Source organism: Myripristis murdjan, chromosome 1 (assembly GCF_902150065.1).
Source record: "Myripristis murdjan chromosome 1, fMyrMur1.1, whole genome shotgun sequence".
NCBI classification, from domain to species: domain Eukaryota; kingdom Metazoa; phylum Chordata; class Actinopteri; order Holocentriformes; family Holocentridae; genus Myripristis; species Myripristis murdjan.
This window is the reverse complement of record NC_043980.1, coordinates 25,613,683-25,637,235: the sequence shown is the minus strand read 5'-3', so window position 1 is coordinate 25,637,235 and position 23,553 is coordinate 25,613,683. Positions and strand designations below refer to the sequence as shown.

Sequence of the window (23,553 nt, the reverse complement as noted above, 5' to 3'; positions counted from 1 at the left end):
CACACACACATACAAATGAATAGATGTCACAGTATGTCTGCTAACTGAAATGATTGCTCCCCTACTGCCTCCACAGAGGAATGTATCAGAAATAAGAAGCACTACTCTGACCCAGGCCCTGCTCAACTGGACTCTAGCTGAGCTGGCCAGCATCTACAAGCCACATAATGCATCTGTCATTCCAGAGGGGCAAGAGTTTGATGTGACGAACGTGGAAGATTGGTACCAGCGTATTGTGATGCCAGTCTTACGGAGGTTCTTGACAGATGAGCAGGCCATGATGCATCAAAACATCACGCAGGCCTTCTACCATGTATTGTGAGTCAAACAAAAGAACAGTGAGAGTCTCTTGTCCCTCAGTGTTTTATTTGTCATGTGCTACAGTTAAGGTAAAATTAAGTGTGAAATAAAAACTAAATTCATGATAGTTTTTCTTGTTTCATGTGAACAGCTATTTGGACTTTGGTATGGACAATGAGACATCTGAAGTCCAGGACGTGTGTAGCATCACCTTAGAGGAGAAATCATGCGGAGTGAGAAGGCTTGGTTTTATTTTTATGAATGAAGATTTATGCTTTTTCTACATTTAAATTTACACCATGACTAGCTATCACGGGCCATTTCATTTTGAAGAAAACTGACAGTCCTCTATGCCTATATCCCATCCCATCCTTGTTTAATTCATACTACCAGCTGACCAATGCAATAGAAAATGTGGCCCATGTCCTGCACTGCGCTGCCCGTAGCAACCTGACAATGTCCGAAGAGACGATAATGAGACTGATAATGGAGCTGACACAACGTCTGAACTCACTGATCCAGGAATTCTCAACAGCGGTAAACATATATAAAAAAAAAAAAAATAATTCCATCTATCTGTCTGTCTGTCTATCCATCTGCATGTGTTTTGTTTAGCTTGTTTTATTTCACATATTGCAAATACATTATCAACCCAAATCTCTAAAATCTTACTCTGACTTTCCCTCCTGTAGAACTTCAGTGAGGTGGTGGCGAACTTTAGGGAGGTGTTCGGGGAGTTGGACTCTCCGTCTCTGACCCGGGAGAATCTGGAGGACCCGCATTTCATCAAGCAGTGGTTCCAGATCAAGCTGCTGCCTTTACTGCCTGACGTACCGACAAGCCTTCTCTCCTGCCTCAGCACTAAGAACTTCACCTGCCCTGTTTACCAAACCCTGTGAGTTTTCAGTTTCAAGGGGAATGCTGCTTCTCACAAGCATGGCCAAGGTGTAGTGAATGTTTTTTTTTTTCTTCGTCATGCCCATATCCAGAGTAGCAGCGCTGAGCAAACACATGCAAGCCATGGATTCTGATCTGATGTACAGTCACAACATCTATGAGCACTTCATCTTTTCCTTCTTGCAGCATCACAACACCTCTGGTAAGTAAAGTGACAACAGTTATAACAGCCACAGTTAGGGGCACAAAGCAGTTCAAACAATTGAACTTTTTCACAGCGGCCATTTTGATGTGAATATCAGAGTAAATCAGTTGTTACTAATGATATTAATTAATGTTGTGTTCTATTTAGGTCTAGCAGATCCAGAGCCCTGGTGTTATTCATGCTGGTTCACTGGAAAGGTTCCAGTCCTTTTAAAGGGAGCAGATCTTTAATGAATCTGATTAGCAACACATGTGTTCACTTGCTATCTCATGTCAGAATGACTGCTGTGAAAATGTTCCTTTTTGGCATAGCTATAAACACAATCTGACACATTATACTCTGTAACGGCAATAAAAATATGTCTTGATACCACTAATGAAGAGACATATCTGCATGTACCAAGATTCTGGCACATAAAAAGGGAAAAAAAATCTTCACATGCAGCGTTTTGCTTTCTCATTTTGAATCTCATCATGAATAAAACGAAACCAGGACAACACGCATGTATGTTTTCATTTTCAGATCCGCAGTGTATCTCCTCAGCCAATCACACTGCAGAATGGCTGAGAAAGAACTTTGGTTTCTTCTCAATGTTTGCCTCTGTCAAAGACTTCTATAAACTCAACTCAAACTTCTCTGGAGTAAGTCAGGAAAGCATTTACAGTAAAACTCTTCACCTAAAAATGAAATTTACAGAGCTCATTAGGTATATTTTATACTTAACCCTGAATTTGCAGTGGTTTAAAATATTACCTGTTCTCCTCTTTCATCTCCTCTCCTCCTCCTGTCCAGCTGGAGGTCCTACACCTCCTGTCTCCAAAACAGATTGCAGAGCTGCTGGTGTTGCCCCTTCACACACCAGCAGAAAAACAGGTCATCATCAACAGAGTGTTTGACTACCTGCTTGAGTCTCCAAATGACAGGAGGTTTGTGGAGGCCCTGCGCCACCTGCTCCAGCTCGCTAAAGAGGTAACAGCTCTGCTTATGATACCTTTACAGTGTATAGAAAACTTTAAACTGTCCTGAATATTAATGGTTCAATATTTCATTTCTCAGGTTAGGCCACCCTGCCATGTCTACAAACTTATGTAAGTGCTTTCTGATGATTTGAGAATTCACAACAACATTTGATTTATTCTAGCCAACTTTTTCATTTTATTGCATTAAACCTGCACTATGTGATTTGAGAACCCATTACAATCCTGAAACTAATGTGTACTTTGGAGAAACTCTACGAGACAAAAAGCTGTTTTCAGTGCTTCTCTCCTCCTCTCCAATATATGTTACTAGAATCCACTCTAGACTCGAGGTCTTTGCACTTCTTAAACCAAATTCCTCAAAACATACCAATGTTTTTTTGCAGGAATTTATAAAGCACGTGAGCAACCAAGGAACGGAGGAATTTATAAAGCACGTGAGCAACCAAGACAAGTGGTGGCACTAAGTCAAAAACGTCACAATCAGATAAAGACATTAACTACAACAAAACATGCCACAGTTGGTTTAGCTGAGCTATTATCCTGCAAGCACAAAGCTTAGCAAGGTTTGTCCGAGGAAGGCCTCCGTACTGCTGTGACATTTATTTTGGAGGGAGGGACAGAAGAGTGGCTTTGCTTGCAAACTTGTTTCTGCTCTTTGTCCCACCTAGTGGTCAAATAAAATCACATTGTGCACAGTTAAACCACATTTGTCAGATTTATTCCATGTGGGTACAGTCTTTTTTGGTTCCGCTGTAAGTGTTTTTTGTTGCTGTGTGTCAGTCTTGAGCGTTTGTACAGAGCTGTACCAGGTCTGCCCCTCGAGATGGAGCCAGCCACCTGGGCCCACATAAATGGCCTGATAAATATTGCACCAGTGGGTCAGTCTCTCACTCTCTCTCTCTTTTTCTGTGTGTGTGTGTGTGTGTGTGTTTTTTTTTGGTTTGTTTGTTTTTTGGACCATACTAACAGGTAGTACCTATAGTACTGACAAGCCAATAAAGAGTCTGTTATCTCTTTGCAACAGTATTCATGAATGAATAGACAGTGTGCACTAGGGCCTGTTGTTAACATAAACTAATTGAATGTTTTCCTTCTGTTCATGTGGACAGAATGTGTCCCGGAGAATATTACGGTGAGATTTCTTTTTATTTTCCCCACTGCTTTTTTCATTTAGTCAGTGATATCCCTGTTTTATTGCTCTTATTTTGATTTACTTCGTTTAATCTAATGTACATAATATTCTCCCACCTGTCTCTCACAGTGTGAAGTGACTCAGTTCAACGGTAAGAGCTCTTTGACAGATGTTAGTATATATTTTGGTTTATCACTAAATTAACTGCTTCTGCATTTGTTTGAGATCCTTTTTTTCTTTGCCATTTGACAGGAACTGCCATCTGCCATGGAGTCAGCAGGTAACCTGTGTTTCATTATCTGTCAGAAAATTTCTTGAGCTGTTGCAACAGTTGCTGCACTGACATTTATTTGCTATTTTACATTTATTCACAGCACCGAGTTACAGCATCACTTGAACACATCGGTCTCAATGGCTGTTCCCTGTACTTTTACTCTGGAGACATACGCATGTGCACAGGTGATAGCCCAAAAGTACACTTGCTCTTTGTGCAAGGATCAAAATCAGATTCAAATGGAATAGAAGTGTGTTGGACCATCTCTGCAAATCAGAGTAGATTCCATGCATCAACATCTTTCTTGTTTGACTGAGTACTTTCTATTTGTACTTTTCACTCTGGCACATAGCTGGAGAACTTCACAGCCAATCATCTGGTGTCTCTTCTGAGTTGCAACCTGCCTGGAAACAGCAGCCGCTCTAAAATGGTGTGGAAGATGCTGCTCACTAAGCTGTCCTCTGTCTTGGACAGGGCTCTGGACATCCTCGCCAGCAAGGTCAGTGGCGTGACTAACCTCTAATGTCATACAGTTTTTCCAGATCCTCAGTCTTCATTCACTTTGCCTACCCACATTTTCCAAGCTGATTAAGGAATTTAGACTTTTCAGCTACAAGTTTTATCTGCTAAACTTCAGGCCACTACATGACCTATCTACCTATAGTAATAATTCCACTAAAAACAGTGAAATGGTGGCACCATTAAAAAAATAAAGAAAAAATCACAAATCTTTCCTCCAGCCCATGCCCATGATCGGCTCTTCAGCGCTTGAGGTTTTGGATGTGATTGGAGAGATGAGAGTGTCATTGCTGAGAGACGAGCAGCTGACGAACAGCAGCGTCATCAGGAAGTGGTTCTCCGGCCGTCTGAGAGGCTTCTTGTCCTCTGCATCAGGACGGTTCCTGCACTGTCTCAGCCGCAGGAACCTCAGCTGTCATTCATACCAGCAAATGTGAGTGTCAACTTCTTATCCTCCCGTCACTTTTGCATAAAACTCTCACAGCTTTTGTGCCTGTTTCACAACAATATACATATTTTACATTTCCCGTTCATATCGGTCTCATTGAAGTTAACTGTGAAAGTTAGATTGTCATTTTTAAGATTATCATTTCCCCAGATGAATAAGTCACCCAGATAGACTTTATAAAAACAATTATTTCTTGTTCTTTTCTCAATTTTACTTTCAGACTCGAGGCATTTCACCACCAGTTTGATGACATGGACCTACAGCAGCAGCAATTGGTGTTGAGGAAGCTAATCCTCCCTTTCCTGTCTCAGACGGGATCAGGTACTGGCTCACTAAATCAGCTTCTTCACCAACAAACTTATAGTGTATTAGCACTTACAGATATCTTTCTGTTTTTATTGTTTTCTTGATGTTTATTTGTGATCCACACCCTGAAGACCCAGGCTGTGTGCAAAGCTCCAACAGCAGTGCGCACTGGCTACAGAGGAATTTGGGGCGATTTTCAGTATTGCTGTCTGTCAGAGATCTGCTGGACCTCAACCCAGGTTTCTCCCCTGTAAGACCTAGCCTCTGTTGACAACAAGGTATTAAATACCATTGGGCTAATGTTCTTACCTTCCTAATTTCAATTAATATTTTTCCTCCTATATTTTCTTCTTTCTAGCTGAAGGTCCTTCAACTCCTGTCTCCAAAACAGACTGCAGAACTGCTGGTGTTGCCTAACTCTGTCCTTCCAGAGAAAGAGGTGGTCATCAATATGTTGTTTGACTATCTGACTGAGTCTCCAAAGGAAAGGAAATTTTCCGAGTTCCTGTCCCACCTTGTCATGTTCGCTCAAGAGGTAAAAAGAGTATAGTAACATTTACATGGTTGCCTTTTCAGTTTAATTAAGAAATGACAGTTGGCCTTGCTTTATTAAAGTAACAGTCTTTATTTTATGCATTTTCAAGGGAAATATTTCCTGTTCATCATACAAAATACTGTGAGTTTATCCCTATTTATACTTATGTTTTACTTTTTGGCAACCACATATCTCCTTTTCAGTAACTATCACAGTGTTGTTAATACCAAATGTTGTTGCATTACAGTTTTACCAGAATGGACGAGGCCATGCCTGGCGTTCCTCTTGATATAGCATCAGACATCACCAACAGCAAGCTGGCCTTATCTCAGCACATACCACCAGGTGAGATACACAATAATACATAAAAACAATAACAACAACCTTTATTATGCGGCATTTTTTCAAAATACATGCACAAAGCATTTTATAAGACACTAAATTAAAACCAATAATAATAATGGTAAAATCAAGAACATTGTAAGCAAAACAAGAATCATAAAAGTAAAATTTAAAAGGGAGTAGAGGGACAATTGTCCATTTGTATAAAAGCAGGTTTTAAAAAGTATTTATATTTAATTTATATTTAAAAAGTCTGTGACTAGGGTGACCACCTGTCCCGCGTAGCGCGTGTGCGTACAGCGTTTGAAGCCCATTTCACGCGTCCCGCAAATTGAGACCATGTCCCGCATAATCAATGCTTGCTCTCAAAAAAAAAAAAAAAGCTAGTTCGCCCGGGGGATAGGGCGATGCGCGTTAGTTTTTCTCCTCCTGCGCTGCTGTCTGCACATGCCGGGGCGTATGTGTGTGTATGACTGAGGAGCACACACCCACCGGCGCTGTCTGAAGTGTAGCGCGGTGAACAAAGTTAAAACAGCAGCGCACTGACATAGATTATTAACAAAGTGAAGAGTTGCCACTCCACTGTATTTTCACTGGCTAACAGCAGCACACTGGCTTAGCTTGTCTATTGAGAGAAGCGGTATCACTTCGGCTTATTTTTCAATCTATGTTATCACATGCATACTACTGCTCATTCATTGGTAGCTGAATTGTTAGGTCTGTTTGATAAGCAATTTACATTTTTAAAATAATAATAATAATAATTTAACATATTGTTAAATTAAAAAAAGCCAACATGATGCAGGTCAAAGACTAAAAAAAGACTATTGACTAAAACTACACTAAAATACTTTGTAATTTAGTCGACTAAAACTAGACTAAAATACTTTGGATTTTCTTTGACTAAAACTAGACTAAAATGCTAAGACTTTTCATCGACTACAATATGACTAAACAAAAAATATGACTAAAACTAATAAGGGCATTTGACACAAGACTAAGACTAAAATTAAATTGAAAAATAGCCAACAAAATTAACACTGTTATAAGCTATTTAATTTTATTTATATTTTCCATTGCAATTTATTCACTTTAAATAAAAAGTAAATCTTAAGTAGAAGTTCATCTGTCAGTTAATTGAAATGTTTAAAATATTATGAATATCTTTTATTTAGAAAAAAAAAAACACATTGAAAGCTAGGGCTCATTAACAAGGGTGGCCTATTCATGAGCATACAGCAGCAATTACATATGTTAGGGGAACAGGGCAACAATAATATACCATGTAAAGTGGTATCTGCTAGAAATCGGTAAACCGGTATCGGTGAGTCTGCCCGCCGAGTGGGGGCGCCGCCACGCCGGGCGGTGTCCCACATTGTCCCTCAGAATCATACCCCTTGTCCCCCATTGGGCTTATTAGCAGGTGGTCACCCTAAGTCTGTGATATAGTGGTGGAAGGCCCTGAAGCCTCGGAGCTTTCACTATAAAGAGCTGGTTACCTCTTGTTTTCAATTATGACTTTTGAATAGCCATCAGATACTCACACTAAAATCTGGCTCATATGGGGTCGTAGATAGAAAGATAGAAAGTCTGTGACATCTCATCATTATATCTTCAATTTATGAGAGCAGATAGAACACCTACCTGTGACAGTGAAACTTTAAATTTTTGAAAAAAAAAAAAAAAAAAAAAAAAAACATCCACATGAAAGCCTTTAAATTGAGAATAACATGGAGCACAAACATGATCTGCACAGATCCCCACATGTTATGTCGGCTGAGGATGAGTTGCTCATGGTGACTGAAAATGTGCTATTGGAAGGGTTGGATCTGAACTGGTATCTCAAGGAAATTGAATCAGGTCAACTGGATTTAGTTATATGTCTTAGAAAACGTTTCGTCCCTTATCCACGTAGCTTCATCAGTTGATGCTGTTCCCTAGACTAGACTGGTTAGTCTGAATCAGAATATGCATAGACATATGGAAGGCTATGCCCTTGACACAGCTTCTTATGTCACGTGGTCTAATGAAATGGTTCAATATCGAGTAGTGAAAGCCTTCAGTACAAAAACTAATCTGCACTAATTATTTTTATAGGTTGCATCTTAACCGATGGAGACGTAAGTACATATCCATGAAGCTCACATAAATATTGGCTTCTTAACAGCAGATTAACCATTTTAATGTTTTTTTTTTTTCCCCAAGTGCAATGTTACTCCAACAAATGGTAAGTGTTCTGCTTTCTTTAACAATTTAATTTTAAATAATTTAATAATTTACTGTTAATTATCACCACAAATATATCATGTGCTCGTAGGTTGTATACCTTCTAAGTCCTGACTGCTTTGACCGAGCCCCTATCTATCTATCTAGCAGTGTTTCTAAATAAATACATACATGTAATGTAATTTGCTACTTTCACAGAAACCATCACTTGTGTTGGAGTGAACAGGTGAGATTTACAAAACAAACCTTCAACATAAAGCCACGTGATACTGTAGTATCTCACAGTTAAGCTTTTTGGATTTTGCTGGATGCGTACAGTATATTGTCAGCAAATGACTGAACCTTTTTTCCATTTTTCTACCCAAGTACACTGTTGCAGCACCACCTTGACAATGGACATATGAATGGACATTTCTGTAACTTCAGCACTGAGGAATATGCTTGTGCTTCGGCAAGTATCTCAGATCAACAACTCCACAACTGTTACCACTCTGGGAAATATCATTTTAGTGTCATTTTCATCATATTTTTCTTACCCTCTCTAATTCCATCAGTCAAATATTTTCGTTTTTACTCTGCTTTCATCACCCAGTTGTCAGCATTAACAGCAGAGGACTTGGCAGCAGTGTTGAAGTGCAACCGATCGTCCAGCTCCAGCAGCTCCAAAGCCACTGTGAAACTCTTCCTCTCCAAAGCCTCAGTGGTGCTGGATGCAGCTCTGGATCTTCTTGCCAACATGGTGCAATCATCTTAAATGTGTCTTCAGTGAAATACAGCCCCACCCCCTCCACACACACTGTTGCACAGACAACACAAAACTTTTTTTTTTTTTTTGAGGAAATTCTTTGTTTGTTTGTTTCTTGATGTGTGTTATGTTTTTTTTTTCACATCTTTCCATTTCTGGTAGACATTTGATCCCAAGGACCCCACTGTGTCACTGGTCCTGGATGCTATCCAAGAAATACGTCTGGACTCCTTCCCCGTGGCTAACTTCCAGGATCCTGCCTTCATCCAGCTGTGGTTCAACCACAGGCTCCGTCCTTTCCTGCCTGCTGTGTCCACCGACTTCCTGTCATGCCTCAGCACTAAAAATTTAAGCTGCAGCACCTACCAAGACATGTACGTATCGCATCTCCTTCAGCTTAACTGTCATCTGGAGCCACAGTACCACTGCAGTAGAGTTTACACATCATTGTATCATTAACATTTCAAAATCTATCATTTAAATCACACAGCGGGGCAGTATACTGTCAGTATTACCCATATGACCTTTCAACTTATGTCTGTCTCCAGTGTGCAGATTTTGAGCAAACATCAATCAAACATGGAGCTCTCCAGGCAGATCCAGGTCTACACACGCTTTATCAAGATCTTCCTTACCAGGAAAAACACAACAGGTAGGTTGTCGAATTCCCATAACTTCACTTCAATTAAAAAAAAAATACAATAAAGGTATCAAAGTAAAAATAAATTCTGTCAATGGAAAATAACATCTTGGTCTTGATGTGCAATCAATGTTCCTAGTATTATCCGTTATTAGTGTGACACTCCATTAAATCAAAGTACATGGCAATTTATTCTTCATGATCCATAGCATTAAGTTATTAATGTCCAATCATTTTTTGGTGTTGTGTGTGAATTTGGCCTGCGTGTTTTGTTGTCCAGACCCGAGTTGCAGCTTACACACTCCAGACAGCGGAGAATGGCTCGAGAAGAACTTTGGAGGTTTCTCTGTCCTTGTGACTTTCCAGGAACTACAGATGCTGCACTCCAACTTTTCAGCGGTACTGCTTATAATTTGTTTTTCATTGTTTAATAGATTGTTGCTCATTATTATGTTTTTGTTGTTATTGTTGCATGCTGTTCTTCACAAAGTAATATTTATGTGGGTGCACTTCTGCCTACAGATGGAAGCCTTGCCGCAGCTGACAGTGAGGCAGCTGGCAGAGGTGTCCTCCACACCAGGCCAGCTCACCTCTTCTGCTCAGGTTACTATGGTGACAGACCATGTCCCCGACAAGCTCCTGACAGTCTTCTTTGATGACCTCTCCTCTGTGACCACGGTGAGCGAATGTTACATTTTAAATAACACGTTGTTGCAGTACAGAATAATTTACATTTCAGAAATCACAGTGCTCTTTTCTCCTTTTATACTCCCCATTCTTTTCTCTCCATCCATCCCTCCTCCTTCTCCTTCATTCTGTGGTTTCCCCTCCTGACCCACTTCTCAACCACTCTGGCTGTACCACAAACTGCACTGCGAGCCCTACAAATGCAAATGTTACACCATTGGTCGGCCGAGTGTTGGAGTTTCCTCATGGGCAATTGCTCTTTAAAAGTGAAATGGCGTAAACAATTCTTTAATGTGTCCTCAGGGGGGACTTACAGCAGTTCTGGAGATCTTTCCAAATTTATTGCACACTAAGACAACAACGTCAACTTGAAATGACTGCTTCGCATGAACAATATAAGTGTAACTAAGAGATTTGCTGAATAAAACAGTTGTTTACATGGATGTATTATCAGCTACAGTACAAGTTTAAGAGTCTCAATTTGGGATTTGCTGGTTGCACACAGAGCTGTTCAATTTCTGTCTGACCAGTTGGTGGTCTGCAGTTTTTTCACGTCACCTTGTAGTATCTTTAGGAATTTTTCAAAGGTGATAACAAAAAAGTACCGGGTACACTCCACAACTTTTGCCCAATGGAAAACCAAAAAAGGCAAGTAGAGTTGAGTTGAGTCATACCATATGATGGAAAAGCTGCTTATTTCATATTAAAAGTGAAGCTGCACTATTTAACTTGATAAATCATCAGGGTTTGAAAAGTGCTGTCCAGTGCAGCTGCTGTTCACAGAACTGAGGTCAAAACAGACGCTTTTTGAATGCAGTTGCAATCCAGCAATATAATAGGTTTTGACCTAGTCTTGTTTCCTTTTCTCTTTTCCTGCAGGGTCATGAGGAGCTGTTGCCCTCTGAGGTGAGGTCAGCCATGTTACAAGTTGTGTTTGATCGTGCAAACCTCTCCAGTCCCTCAGTGGGTGATCCAGTGGTTGTTGACTGGTTCCACAATCGCCTGCGCCCCCTGTTGTTTCACCTGTCACCACAGCATGTTGCACCGATCTTCAGAATAGTGCAAGGAAGGAACTGTAGTACTGAGCAGCAGGCGTAAGTGACACACCGTGTGGACCACATGAATGGTTTATTTATGTATCTACCTATTCATTTATTTATTTTTGCATGTGTGAGATTCACATTGTTATGCACCAGTGGCCCCATAGTTCTTCTCAAAGTTATCCCATAAAAGGCCTGTGTGATTGTCAGTAGTGATATTTGTCATGGTATCCGTCCATCACAAATATCACTTTAAGTTATATGAATGATTACACGATATACTTTGATAGCTTTGAAGTCAAAGCTAACTTTCCCTGTTTTACTCCCATTCATGTTAAAAAAAAAAAAACTGCTCTGTGAAACTTCAAAGTTGCTATGCAGAAGTAGTTCCAAAATCAGTTGTAATTAGTGTCCTTGAAAGGAACAGCTTTTTCAAGACACATTGAAATTCTGCTCAACAGCTCTCTTTAGCTTTGCTGTGAGAGTTTGTGATTGACTGCACAGAGGGCAGAATTCAAGTATAGTAGAGGTCAACAACTGGATGAAAGTTGCACCACGGAACATTGAAACATGTTCTTTACCTGTAAACTACAAAGAAGGGAGACAGAAGGAGCGTTTGCTATTCATTCCGACATGCACACAGTTTTTCATATTGTTTTGAACATGAATGAGAGTGAATTGTCGTAACTTAGCCTTGACTTTGGTGCTCTTACTTTTGATAGGAAGTCAAAGTAGGACCAGTATGGACCTTTAATTTAACTCAAAACATACATCAGCACTCAATATCCAGTATCATCATTTATTCATTATGTATTATATATTTCAGAGTGGAGATCCTTAATTCAATTCTCTCAGCACTGGGTGACGTTACACAGAAAGAAATCCACAACCACATCATTCAGTCTCTCAAAGGTAAAGAAAAGGCATGAAAAGGTCAGTAGAACTCAGAGACATAAAGTCTGACTGATCGTTCCTTTTTCTCTTAATTCTCCCACATTCTAGGACCAGTGCCTCTTCGTTGCTATGGTGACAACTACAACCACAGTTTCTACGTTTTCCTGAAGCGCTCATTCATGGGATTTCAGTTCCCCAACCTGAGCACCTTCCTGTCCCTCATGCCAGACAACAACATGCATCAGGTTTGTGTAGCAGAAAGAGAGGGAGGGCAAAAAAGTTAGAGAGGGTACAAGACATATGGCGAGGCACGTGATTAGTAAATACAGAGGAGGAGGAAGATGGTTACATGTTTGTTGTGTCTCTAGCTGGTGAACTCGATGCCTCCATCAGATCTGCGTGATTTCCTCCATCGCCATGATGTTGTCGATGACGATTCAAAGCTCTGCCTGCTCTACAACAACTATGTTCTGACACCACGGTTCCTGGAAACTGTATGTACCATGCATGTGGTTCCAACTTGTTTCTTGATGCTAGTAGGCTGATCTGCCTTGGTTCAACATACTTATACTTATTCCTGAAATTCCTGACTAGGGATGGGTACTGTTAGGATTTCATATATATGACTACTTTTATCATTCTTGATTGTTCAGTACTGCATCAGTAGTCTTATCAGTTATTTTTTCAAAAAAGAAAATAATAAATGAAGAACACAGTGGGAAAGGACATCTTTTTCTGCTGTTGCCCTCTTTTTTATTTTTGATTATCTGATATCTAAACGTGTGTAAAGATTTGCTTCAACACAGACTATTTCTTCAGCAACAACTGTAAAATTATGAACAAAATAAACATTTGAATAAACAGTAAAACACTGTTGTACAGAATAATGAACAAAATGCTGAACAGAAATGTACCCTAGCAGTTCTCTGCGCGTCTATATTGTGCTTGCTCAACAGATGTGTTGATAAGTTGCTGGTGTTTCCTCCTTTTCTCTCAAGGGTTTTGTTGCACTTGTCGCAACAAGCACTATTTTTGCTGACTTGAGTAAAACATAACCAATCTTGAGAATGTTTAGCTTGCTCTGCCGTGACCTCTGGGCTCCTGCTCGCCTGTCTGAGTTCACTGACTGACTGTCCCTCCCTCTGTCTCACACACTGACAGGTGGTGAGACAGAGGGAGACAAAGAGAACCAGAGTGGCAGGACTGTTTGCTTTGTTACTGTAAATTCAGTGTAAATTCAAATTTAATCACTGTATACCAACTGCAGGAGCCTCTGCCAGAGGAGGTACAGCGGCCCACACTGCCTTGCGTCTGGCCCATGGCTCTCAGCAGCACTGAGAGGTCAGAGGTCAACGCATGGTTCGACCGAAGACTCCAACACTACTTGGTCTTCCTCACAAAGAATCTGCTCACCTCCACTGCCACACACAACGCCTCCTGCCTGGCCTTCCAAAAGCTGTACGTCTCCTTAAGAACAGAAAATGGTTTTATGTGGTACTGTAACATATTTAGCACTATATGTGCAAATTATGGAAAGTTTACAGTTTGTTTTATTGATTGATTGATTGGTTGATTGAGATGTTTATTGTCGGTAAATTTATTGTGTGCCATACAGCAGTCGTCAGATGAATAACATCGCACAACACCAAACAACAACACAGTTCTGCTCTGTTTTAGTGTTTCAGTTTTGGGCAAACACAACTACAGTGCTGCAGACTTCATGGAGCGAGATGTGTTCGACATCATCAAGGCCTATCTTGCCTCAGGTCAGCAATCAAACAACAGAAACAGCTCGTCATTAAAAGGTTGCTAGGTTTTAATGTAACATCGATTGTGGTTGCTTAATGCTGCTGCATGTAGCGTTTCTAAACATCAATACTGTACTGTCAACCATGGTATAATAACTATACCAATAACAAATGAGACTATGTGAGACTATAGTTGTTTTCTCTTTCACTTTATGGAAGAGGATACTGTTCGGAAAGTTCTAAAATGAACACGGAGTCACCAAAGTCAAAGCAGTTGCGTTTATTTCTCTTGCAGCAAGGAGACAAGTCAGTACAATAGTACAGAGTTATCTGAAGAAAAAGTTGAGCATGTGAGTCTTTATGTGCATGATTGTTGTCCAGTCATACATTGATGCCCAGTCAAACATGTCATTGTTGCTATGGAGACTCACCTGGGAGAGAAGTAAGATAAGTTGGGTACAGTGCAAGATGCTACAGTTGTGTTCTATGGTGAGAGTGACCTTGAACAACAAGAAGATACATGAGAGCGCTATGTTCGAACATTGTGCACTGGCACTCTGTTCTTTCTTACTTAGTATAAGATAGGCAGCACATTTTTCTAACAGATACACATGTTGAATTTTTTTGCACTGGGCTTTCATTTGTTCTACAAGTTTTATGGTGTAAAGCAAACCAGCAGATTTCTAGTTGAACCTGACACACCACATTGTAGTGCAGAGACTAGTCCAGGCTGCCAGTCTTGTCTGTGCACAGAAGTTATACTCATGTCTCAGAATTAATCTAGTAATAATTAATTGATGTCAAAATGCTACACATCACTTTTTACAAGTGCACATTCAGGCTTACTTCATTTCACTTTTTGTGGTTTTAGTGAAAATGCAGAAAAGGCATGCACACTTCAGACTCTTGGCGTTCCTTGGTGTCAATCCTATAAATATATGTTTTGTTTTGTTTTTTTTCCTCCCAATTTTGTGTTTGTAGGGACGGCACCAAAGTGTTACAATGCCAACAACCCAGAACTGAACTCTACAGCCTGGTTCGCTGACTACATAGGTCCCTTCATGTACTTCCTCACTCTAGAGGACCTGAATACATTTGGCTCTGCAGAGGTACTAAACTTAATTTGGTAAAACATATAATGTTTAGTGTTCAATTGCTCATAAGACAAAACTAATGGATAATAGATGAATAGTACTGTAACTGCTCAGTGTTTTTCTCTCTCAGGTGATCCAAGTATTTACAGTGAACCCTCTGAACATCGCTCTGCTCAACCACACTGTCTTACCTCTCAACCTCACCAACTACTACACGGAGCTCATATATCTGCAGAACAGCAACTTTAACCCTATGCTGTAAGTTTGAAATCAGGAATATCATTTTTTTTTTATTTCCCACCTATGTACTACACTGCTGCCTGTCTTAACAATCTCAGTTCCCTTCCAGTCTCCCTCTGTTGTGTCGGTGTGTCGCTCCGGGTCCAGCATTCAGCCAGCTGACCGTATCACAGAGTATGGTGATTCTGCACAACCTAACTACCCACTGCACAGACCTGGATCCACAGGTATCCCACTCACAAACACACACACACGTGCTCACACAACACACAAATCCACATACATCTGCAATTGCCATGCTGTATTGACTCTTGACTCTTGGCCTTTGTAGATCCCTGCTGCTCTGGCAGGTAACCTTGGCGACAACATTAATGCCGAGTCCATTGCTGCTCTCGGCAGTGAAAGTGCTGGCATGACCACAGGCCAGATCAACATGATAAAGCCTGAAGACCTTGCCAACTCCCTCAACGTTCTTGGTGCTGTGAATGACTGGAATCAGGGTCAGGCCATGGCCATTGTCCAGTCCATGTTGTCTTCAGGAGCGATTCAGGTAGCTGGTCTGCATCTGTGTCTGTTTCACTGAAATTCTAACTGATTTGAAAGGCAGTGGTTGTGTCAGATAAAACTTAAGGTTTTGTTGTTCTCACCAATATGCTGCTTCCATCTCGCTCATGCCACCAGATCAACAGCGCGACTACATTGTTGACACTCGGCTCTCTTGTGATGGGAGTTCCTGCAGCGACATACAGCTCCATGAGCGGCTCTGAGCTCCTTAGTGCCTCCACGAGTCAGATATTCCTGACACACATGATGTCTGCTCCTCAAATCATCCAGCATACCTTGGTGACTCAGGTAGATCAGTTTTGTGGACTTGTATTTGAATGTACAGTTGTACAAAGCAACCATCATCAAACAGCAAAATATCTTGGTGGTAAGTGTTCTTGTGTAGGACGTGTTCTTCTCTGTCTGACACTAGATTATATCAGTGGACAACACCAGCGAGAAAGTCATACAGAATGTTCCAGATGACTTAGCTACCGAGATCCCTCGATCTCTGCTGCTGGGCTTCTCTTCGTCTGATGACTCTGTGATCAAAAAGCTCAACAAGAAGAAATGGAAACGTCAGCAGGTAGAGAATGCAACACTGACAAAAACACAGATACGCATATGCACAATATAAGTAAAATGTATCTTTAATCACACGTTTTATGTTGTCTTTATCAGGCAGTGCTGTTCTTTGATGTTGTGGCTGGGGAAGTTGCAACGGCAGGATTGGGAAATCCTAACAAGTGAGTTCACAACAGCTTACCTACAAAAATCTTGAAGAAAAATTTTCTACAGAATAAGCACACAGCAAATATCCTGCATGTGGATTTGTATGCATTGTTCAATCTGTTTATGTTAATGTGTGTGTGTGTGTGTGTGTAGTTTGTCATCCTCTGTTCTGCAAGGGTTCACATGCACCAAAGTAACAAGTTTACGCAAGGTGCACATCAAGAACCTGATCAAAGCCTGCCGGAGGAAAGGCAGGCAGAAGGTTATACTGAAGGAGACTCAGGTGAGAGAGCCTGAGCAAGAGAGACAGACAGAAAGACAGACAGATAGAAAAAACAGACAGAGATTAATGTTTATGCTTTTGTCACCAACAGTTGACCTGCATGTACAACTACATTAAAGGAGAATCGGACGTCGCCAGTTACAGCCTCTATCCTCCTGATGTGCTGCTGTATTATGAGTGAGTTCAACAAGGATGGTGTTCACCACTGGCCATAATCACATGGAATTAAAGCCTAAGACAAACTGACTCACAATAAAGTCATGAATGCAACTTATCACTCGACAAATCATCCATCCTCACAGATGACACTCTCCTGACCTGTACAGCAGTGGTTCTCAAACAGAAATTTTCCCAAGGACCCCTTCTTGATCAAAACAATCAGCTGTCCTTTGCAAGTGTTTAACAGTTAGTTTTCAACTGATTTGTTTCCCCGGGCCCAGGCATAACCTCATGCAGTCCAACCACCGAGCCAACATGGACGGGTTTACCATTCATGTCCTCTGGCGGGTGTATCCATCGTCCTTTCATGTACAAAAGTTTTATGGTTCATTAGCATCTGCCAGGTGTTTTGTAGCTTGGCCAGCTTCATGGCTCCAGGTTAGATTCAAATATTTTTTTCATGGCTAGGGAAGCAAGCGGTGTTCCTAGCTTAACAGAAGTATGACTGACAGCACCAAGACTGATGTGAAGTGTCACAGACTTTTTAGGGTTAGTTTTTGTGATGCTGTAAACATTGCCCATTTACACAAATATTTAATCTTAGGATCAACTCCTCATCTCTCTCTCTACAGCTACTCTCTAGTGACACAGGTGGCCTGCAGATCCTATTTTGTAGAGCTTGCAGATGCAGACTTCTCTGTCTTCTCCAGTGTCCTCAGCTACAAGCGTGCAACACTTTTTGCCAATGCCAGAAGCTGTCTTGTGAGTTCAGTAACAATACAGTCCCAATTACTACTACTAATGAAAGTCAGATTCCTTGTAATAAATTGAGTTTTAGAGAGTTTATGAAAGTATGAAAGATTGAGCCGATCTTTGTGAATGGGGTTGCAGATGTAGCTAGTTTCTCCAGTACAATAGTTGTAGTGCTTTTAATAGTTTGATCTATAAATTTAATTAAACGTTTTACTTTCTCAGGGTATAACAAGCACAACATTAACTGAAGATAATATATCGGTTCTGGGGAACATGTGCTGCACTCTTGATGGGTCCTACATCATGAACTCGCACTCATCCATTCTGGAAAAACTCAAGCACTGCTCAGACCTTACCAGTGTTCAGGCGGCTGCGACTGAAACCCTTCTACTGGGTGGGACAACAACATACGGGTACGTCAACAGAGGCAACACAGGGGCAGCAGCTTTTAGTTAAAAATCCTGGATTGATAATGAAACATGTTTTAACAGAAATGCTTGTGCAGTCAGCAGTAGGGCTGCAACCAGTATTTATTTTCATTGCTGCTTAATCTGTTAACTTATTAACTGACTTATTAAATGAATAATCATTTTGTCTAAAATATTTAATAAGTACTTAAGTTTTAAACGCACCACTTGAAGTGTAGATTTTTTTGTTCAGTGTGAAATATTTATCTGAGTTGAGATTGGGGTTGTCTACTGTCATTGTCTGTTTTAATCAGAGCACCATCAACATGGAGTGAACAAACTTTGGACGACCTGGGGATTTTGCCGCTCTACTTGACTGAAACCTTCTATGCTGAATTTAATAAGGTGAGTAACACATAAGCTTGTGTGTGTATTTATTGACTCTGTTTAGAAGGCAGCACTTTCATTTGTCTGTTGCTTGAGTTTGGTGTTGAATTAATATTGGTGGTGCCTCCCTGTATGTGTCAGGTTTTTTGCATATGTGTGTTTTGTTTGTGTGAGCAGAAAACAAAGCGGAAGTTCTTGAAGTTCTTCCTGAAATTTCTGAGGCGCAATGGAGTGGGCAGGAGAAAGAGGAGGCAGCTGAAGAGAGCAATTAGAAGGTCCTTAACCAAACGCTCTCGGCGCTCTGTAGGTAAGTTTCGCATTATAGAGATGTGTCCTGCCTGTTACTATATCTCTCTCATTTTTCACTCATTTTATATAAATATTGTTTATTGGCAGCCTACATAACTACTCTGCTCCTGTGTTTTAGCGAATGAATGCACTGTGGGAATGATCACCCAGGTGGTTATCAGTGATGACACCTTCCCCTTCGACTATGACGATGTAACTCAGTTCAACTGCTGCCTGAGTGCCACGATTGTTAAAGACAACTTGGCTGCCATCACTGACAAAGTGGACCAGGAGGAATACCTCACTATTGTTCTCATGAAGCTGCGAGAGGTGGGTTTTCCACCTGATCGGAGTCAGAGCTGGGGTGTTCGGTTTTGTTGTGATTAACGCACAGCCTTTTTAAATCGAGTATATTGCAAGGTGAAAGGATATGATCTGCTATAAAGTCCACTGTAGAAAAACTTTTGAAAAAAAGGTGGGGGCTCACACAATCTGTCATAATCTTCCATTATTACGTAATCCTGTAATTGCAATTATTTGAGGTGACTGTGAGTGATTTGCATAATTGTCTGGTTCCACAGTCTTGTTTATATCCAAATTTCAAGGGAATTTTGTTAGAAATGTTGCATGAAATACAATAAAATGTTTGTCTCTGTCAGTTGTGCCAAAGAAATAAAATTCCCCTGTATGGCATCATTCAAGATAACACTGATGCTCACTCATGCAGCAATGCCTGTGGTCATGCTTGTCTTTTCAATGCAACTTTCTTTCAGTCTTGCTCACTTTTGGATCAGATCAGCCAGACCACATGCAGAGGTGGCCTGGCTTACATTGAGTTTGGATCTCGTTGAGGTGTGGACAGCATGTGGGCACAACCCAGACCATTTATCAGTGCATATAGTGAATATATACAATCAGGCTGGTCATACGTATGTGGACATAACCAAGTTTCGATATGGTGCATCCAGGCACAAAAGTCACACTGAAAAGACAAGTGTAACCACAGTCTATGTGTATGTGTATGTGTTTAAATCAATTAGCTGTAGCTACAATTTCAAGATTGTGGCAGCTCTAGTCTGTGGACCACTGGTTTGTTGCTGATTGGCTGTCTCTGTCCATCTGATTTGACCCAGATGCCACTGTTAGCATTCAGAGCATTCAAAAACAATTTCCTGTGCATTTGTTGCACTTGGAAAATAAAGGGACTGAATTTATTTGTCGGTCAGAGTGCACTTGGTATGAAGATGTCTTTTCTCTCTCATTCCCATGTCTTCAGGCTTACTCAAGCCACTCCTCCATCTCAGAGGAAAAGGTGCAGGTTCTGGGTCCAGCATCCCGTGTGGCCACTAATGATGACATCAACATGTGGAATATCACTAAGATTGACACACTGTGTGCTTTGATGGACTCCTCTGATGGGGAGTGGGACCCAGACATGGTAGGCAAACAACTGAAATCGTGTATGTGTGTGTGTGTGTGTGTGTGTGTGTGTGTGGTTGCCTTGACAGGTCCATACAGTTCAGCATTGCTGCAGCTCAGGTGACATCCTTTTAACAAACACTGTGTTTTGTAGCTGTATGGATTTATCTATGTATCTATCTATCTATCTATATATATATATATATATAGATAGATAGATAGATAGATAGATAGATAGATGATTTTGTGCATGTGTGTATGTGTGTTTCACCCATCTAGGCCAAGGCCATCATCTCTAAGTATCTGAGTAAGGCGGGCAACAGCCTGGGAAGTGCAGAGCTCAACTGCATTGGGGGAGCCAATCTGTGCTCCTTAGACACCAGTGTCCTGAGTGCCATTACCTCAGATGCCCTCAGGTGAGGACAGAGGGCTGTGCTTGTGTTAGGTGGGGTGTCTAATATCTGGCCTGCATGTCATACCTATTTTCCAGTGTACTATCAGTAACAAATTACAATATTTGGTTTCTGAAGTTTTTTGAAAACTCCAGAAACGTTTGACCTCACTTAATATTAACAAAACTGACCAAAAAGCAGCCAGTTTTTTTGACAGTTACATAGAACTCCTTGGGGGGAAATGCGAGAGTCATGTTATTTAAGAGCAGAGCCCTTGCCAAAATACCCCTGAAAATTATCTAAAACAACAGAAATAGATCAGTAATCAATAATAAATGTGATAATCTAAAATAATAATAATAATAATAATCCAAAACTGTTAGAACCCTAATCCCCTGATGTGGAAAATAAATAGACCATATTAGAGTTTTTTAGACATGGAAATAAAGTGTCTCAAAAAATAACATTTAACACTTCAGTTTTTGACTGGTTTGCTGCGTGTGTTTCCAACTCCTGCAGTAAGGCTGATGCCCTGACCGTGTCCAACTGCACACTGGAGAAGAAGAAGGTACTGTTCCCCATTGCCAAAGTAGCCTTCTCTGGAACAACCCGCTCAACCATTGATGGTACTACCTACCAGCTTATGGAGAATTACCTGGGTAAGCAAGTGTGCACACACACACACACACACACACAGACACCACATTTAGAGAGACAGAGTGGGAAAACGCTGCAGTAGAAAGTGGTCAAACACTCCGTTTCTTCCTGGGTCTGCAGGTGGTGCAGATAGCGAATACATTAAAAGTTTGTCTGGCTCCAACGTGAGCATGGACATGGCTACCTTCACCAGTCTGGATGAAAACGTAATACAGGTAAGTGGCATGTGCTTTTGTGTGCTTGTGCATATGTGTGTGTGTGTGTGTGTGTGTGTGTGTGTGTGTGTGTGTGTGTGTGTGTAAACGTATAAAAACACCATCTCTGTGCCCTGCCCACTCCAGTCCCTGTCAGTGAATGAGGTCCGTGGTCTTCTGGGCTCCAACCTAGCAGAGCTGAAATCCTATGAAAATGAAACTGTGGTGCAGAACTGGATCACAGCCCAGCGTCAGTCAGAGCTTGATAAACTCAATGTGGGGCTGTCGGGTGGCAAGGCTGACCCTACAACCACGCCCGGAGGTACCACCACTTCATCTTCAGGCTCAGGAGGGGGTAGCGTCACCACCGCTTCATCTTCAGGCTCAGGAGGGGGTAGCGTCACCACCGCCTCATCTTCAGGTGGATCAGCTACCTCTGCCACCACCACAGGTGACTACCTCGTTTCACTGTCCTTGAATTGGGCTCTAGATGACAGTGTTACTCATCTCTAATTTGAGTGTGTTTGTTTATAGGTGATGGTGGTGCACGCATCAGAGCAGACACTGGCCTCTCCTTCCTGCTTCTCCTCGTTGTCTTCATCACTTCACAGCACATCCTACAGTAATAGACAGGACTCGACTTTATGGGACTATTGCAATTCAAAATTCGGTGTTAAACAGAGAAATATGTTTTAAAACTAAACTGAAAAAATATTTAAATGTCCTGTGCTACATGCTATATTGTGCTGCTTCCAATATAGAAGATATCTCATATGCAGTTATACAAATGCCTGTAAATATCATATGATTAATGATTTAGCACTTAAGAAACAAATATATATAAAATGAAACTTTTTCATACTTCATTTCTGTGCACATTTTCGTCTTGGTGATTGGAATATTTCTGTGCTTTAATTGTTAAAATAAAGGTTTACCTGAAAAAATGCCGTCAAATGTTATATTCCACATAAGACAGGACCCCCCTCGCCTTACCTTATAAATGTACTGTGTGCTTTATGGTATTGTACAAAATTAAACACAAATTTGAAGAACCCTATTATTAATTTTTCATGTGACATTGTGAAGGTCATACACAAGAAATGTGCAATAAACGGATTACAATTGCCTTCATGCCCATTATGGAGGAATCCATTGCTTACTGCAGGAGGGAAGACTCTTTTAAACAACAAGTGGAATAGTCACAATATTAGGAAACTTGAACAAATTGTAAAGCAGGGGAAAATAATGTCCTTTAATGAAATTAAAGCTAATTATAATCTGAATAAATCATGTTTCCTACAGTATTTACAATTGAAATCTATACTGCAGAAATTTATATCTCAGGGTACCACTATGGCGTCAAATAAAGACTTAGATGATAAATTCAGAGAGATTGTAACAAATAGTGGTACAGTATCCAAACTTTACAAACTTATAACTCTCTTCTCCTGCAGTAACATGGATAAAGTCAAACAACAATGGGAACATGATCTCGGAAAACACCTACCACCTGAACAATGGAACTCTATTATAGGACATACAAATTATTTATCAAAATGTGTCAGATATAAACTTATACAGATGAAGATTTTACACCGAACATATATAACCCCATACAAAACAAATAAAATGAATCCTCAGACATCAGACTTGTGCTGGCACGGCTGTGGAAAAAGAGGATCTCTAATACATATGCTATGGCACTGTCCAGAAATAAGAAAATTTTGGGAAGGAGTCCAAAATACTTTATGCTCAATTATAAATGATGACGTACTAATGTGCCCAGAAGTGTGCTTGTTGGGAGCTAAAATGGATGGTGTAAAATCTGAAGAAATACAACAGCTTTTAACGCTGGCATACCTTTCTGTGAAAAGGATTATCCTCATGAATTGGAAAGTGCGGAAACCTAATTGTTTCTGTTTGAATAACTGGCTGAAAGACTTTATAGAACTAATAATGATGGAACGTGCAGCCTCAGCTTTACAGGAGCTGTATAGACATGATTTTGATGGGCCATGGACACTCATTAAAGAATATATAAATGTGAGAAATTCAACTTAGTTTAATAACATGTTGAGGATGTGATA

General features: G+C 40.6%; 1 protein-coding gene across 1 annotated transcript in view; it reads left to right on the top strand.

The window, feature by feature from the left end:
* Positions 1 to 22,281, top strand: part of LOC115358879 (uncharacterized) — a 29,038-nt gene extending 6,757 nt beyond the window's left edge. The window contains exons 11-65 of the mRNA XM_030050986.1: positions 77 to 318; positions 452 to 533; positions 694 to 837; positions 993 to 1,195; positions 1,290 to 1,399; positions 1,925 to 2,043; positions 2,195 to 2,371; positions 2,459 to 2,490; positions 3,163 to 3,260; positions 3,492 to 3,514; positions 3,644 to 3,665; positions 3,767 to 3,794; positions 3,889 to 3,973; positions 4,141 to 4,287; positions 4,529 to 4,740; positions 4,976 to 5,076; positions 5,193 to 5,311; positions 5,420 to 5,596; positions 5,706 to 5,737; positions 5,844 to 5,941; positions 8,036 to 8,058; positions 8,144 to 8,165; positions 8,363 to 8,390; positions 8,531 to 8,615; positions 8,757 to 8,903; positions 9,072 to 9,283; positions 9,458 to 9,561; positions 9,830 to 9,948; positions 10,072 to 10,227; positions 11,116 to 11,330; positions 12,103 to 12,188; positions 12,279 to 12,415; positions 12,539 to 12,664; positions 13,438 to 13,628; positions 13,848 to 13,936; positions 14,900 to 15,027; positions 15,143 to 15,270; positions 15,362 to 15,479; positions 15,584 to 15,802; positions 15,934 to 16,104; positions 16,229 to 16,381; positions 16,477 to 16,541; positions 16,681 to 16,810; positions 16,902 to 16,987; positions 17,602 to 17,731; positions 17,945 to 18,135; positions 18,444 to 18,534; positions 18,694 to 18,823; positions 18,944 to 19,134; positions 20,081 to 20,242; positions 20,503 to 20,639; positions 21,135 to 21,274; positions 21,393 to 21,487; positions 21,614 to 21,917; positions 22,001 to 22,281. Coding sequence (XP_029906846.1) covers positions 77 to 318; positions 452 to 533; positions 694 to 837; positions 993 to 1,195; positions 1,290 to 1,399; positions 1,925 to 2,043; positions 2,195 to 2,371; positions 2,459 to 2,490; positions 3,163 to 3,260; positions 3,492 to 3,514; positions 3,644 to 3,665; positions 3,767 to 3,794; positions 3,889 to 3,973; positions 4,141 to 4,287; positions 4,529 to 4,740; positions 4,976 to 5,076; positions 5,193 to 5,311; positions 5,420 to 5,596; positions 5,706 to 5,737; positions 5,844 to 5,941; positions 8,036 to 8,058; positions 8,144 to 8,165; positions 8,363 to 8,390; positions 8,531 to 8,615; positions 8,757 to 8,903; positions 9,072 to 9,283; positions 9,458 to 9,561; positions 9,830 to 9,948; positions 10,072 to 10,227; positions 11,116 to 11,330; positions 12,103 to 12,188; positions 12,279 to 12,415; positions 12,539 to 12,664; positions 13,438 to 13,628; positions 13,848 to 13,936; positions 14,900 to 15,027; positions 15,143 to 15,270; positions 15,362 to 15,479; positions 15,584 to 15,802; positions 15,934 to 16,104; positions 16,229 to 16,381; positions 16,477 to 16,541; positions 16,681 to 16,810; positions 16,902 to 16,987; positions 17,602 to 17,731; positions 17,945 to 18,135; positions 18,444 to 18,534; positions 18,694 to 18,823; positions 18,944 to 19,134; positions 20,081 to 20,242; positions 20,503 to 20,639; positions 21,135 to 21,274; positions 21,393 to 21,487; positions 21,614 to 21,917; positions 22,001 to 22,092 — 6,852 coding nt within the window. The 3' untranslated portion in view covers positions 22,093 to 22,281. The remainder of the gene's footprint in view (positions 1 to 76; positions 319 to 451; positions 534 to 693; positions 838 to 992; positions 1,196 to 1,289; positions 1,400 to 1,924; positions 2,044 to 2,194; positions 2,372 to 2,458; positions 2,491 to 3,162; positions 3,261 to 3,491; positions 3,515 to 3,643; positions 3,666 to 3,766; positions 3,795 to 3,888; positions 3,974 to 4,140; positions 4,288 to 4,528; positions 4,741 to 4,975; positions 5,077 to 5,192; positions 5,312 to 5,419; positions 5,597 to 5,705; positions 5,738 to 5,843; positions 5,942 to 8,035; positions 8,059 to 8,143; positions 8,166 to 8,362; positions 8,391 to 8,530; positions 8,616 to 8,756; positions 8,904 to 9,071; positions 9,284 to 9,457; positions 9,562 to 9,829; positions 9,949 to 10,071; positions 10,228 to 11,115; positions 11,331 to 12,102; positions 12,189 to 12,278; positions 12,416 to 12,538; positions 12,665 to 13,437; positions 13,629 to 13,847; positions 13,937 to 14,899; positions 15,028 to 15,142; positions 15,271 to 15,361; positions 15,480 to 15,583; positions 15,803 to 15,933; positions 16,105 to 16,228; positions 16,382 to 16,476; positions 16,542 to 16,680; positions 16,811 to 16,901; positions 16,988 to 17,601; positions 17,732 to 17,944; positions 18,136 to 18,443; positions 18,535 to 18,693; positions 18,824 to 18,943; positions 19,135 to 20,080; positions 20,243 to 20,502; positions 20,640 to 21,134; positions 21,275 to 21,392; positions 21,488 to 21,613; positions 21,918 to 22,000) is intronic.
* Positions 22,282 to 23,553: the final 1,272 nt, after the last annotated feature.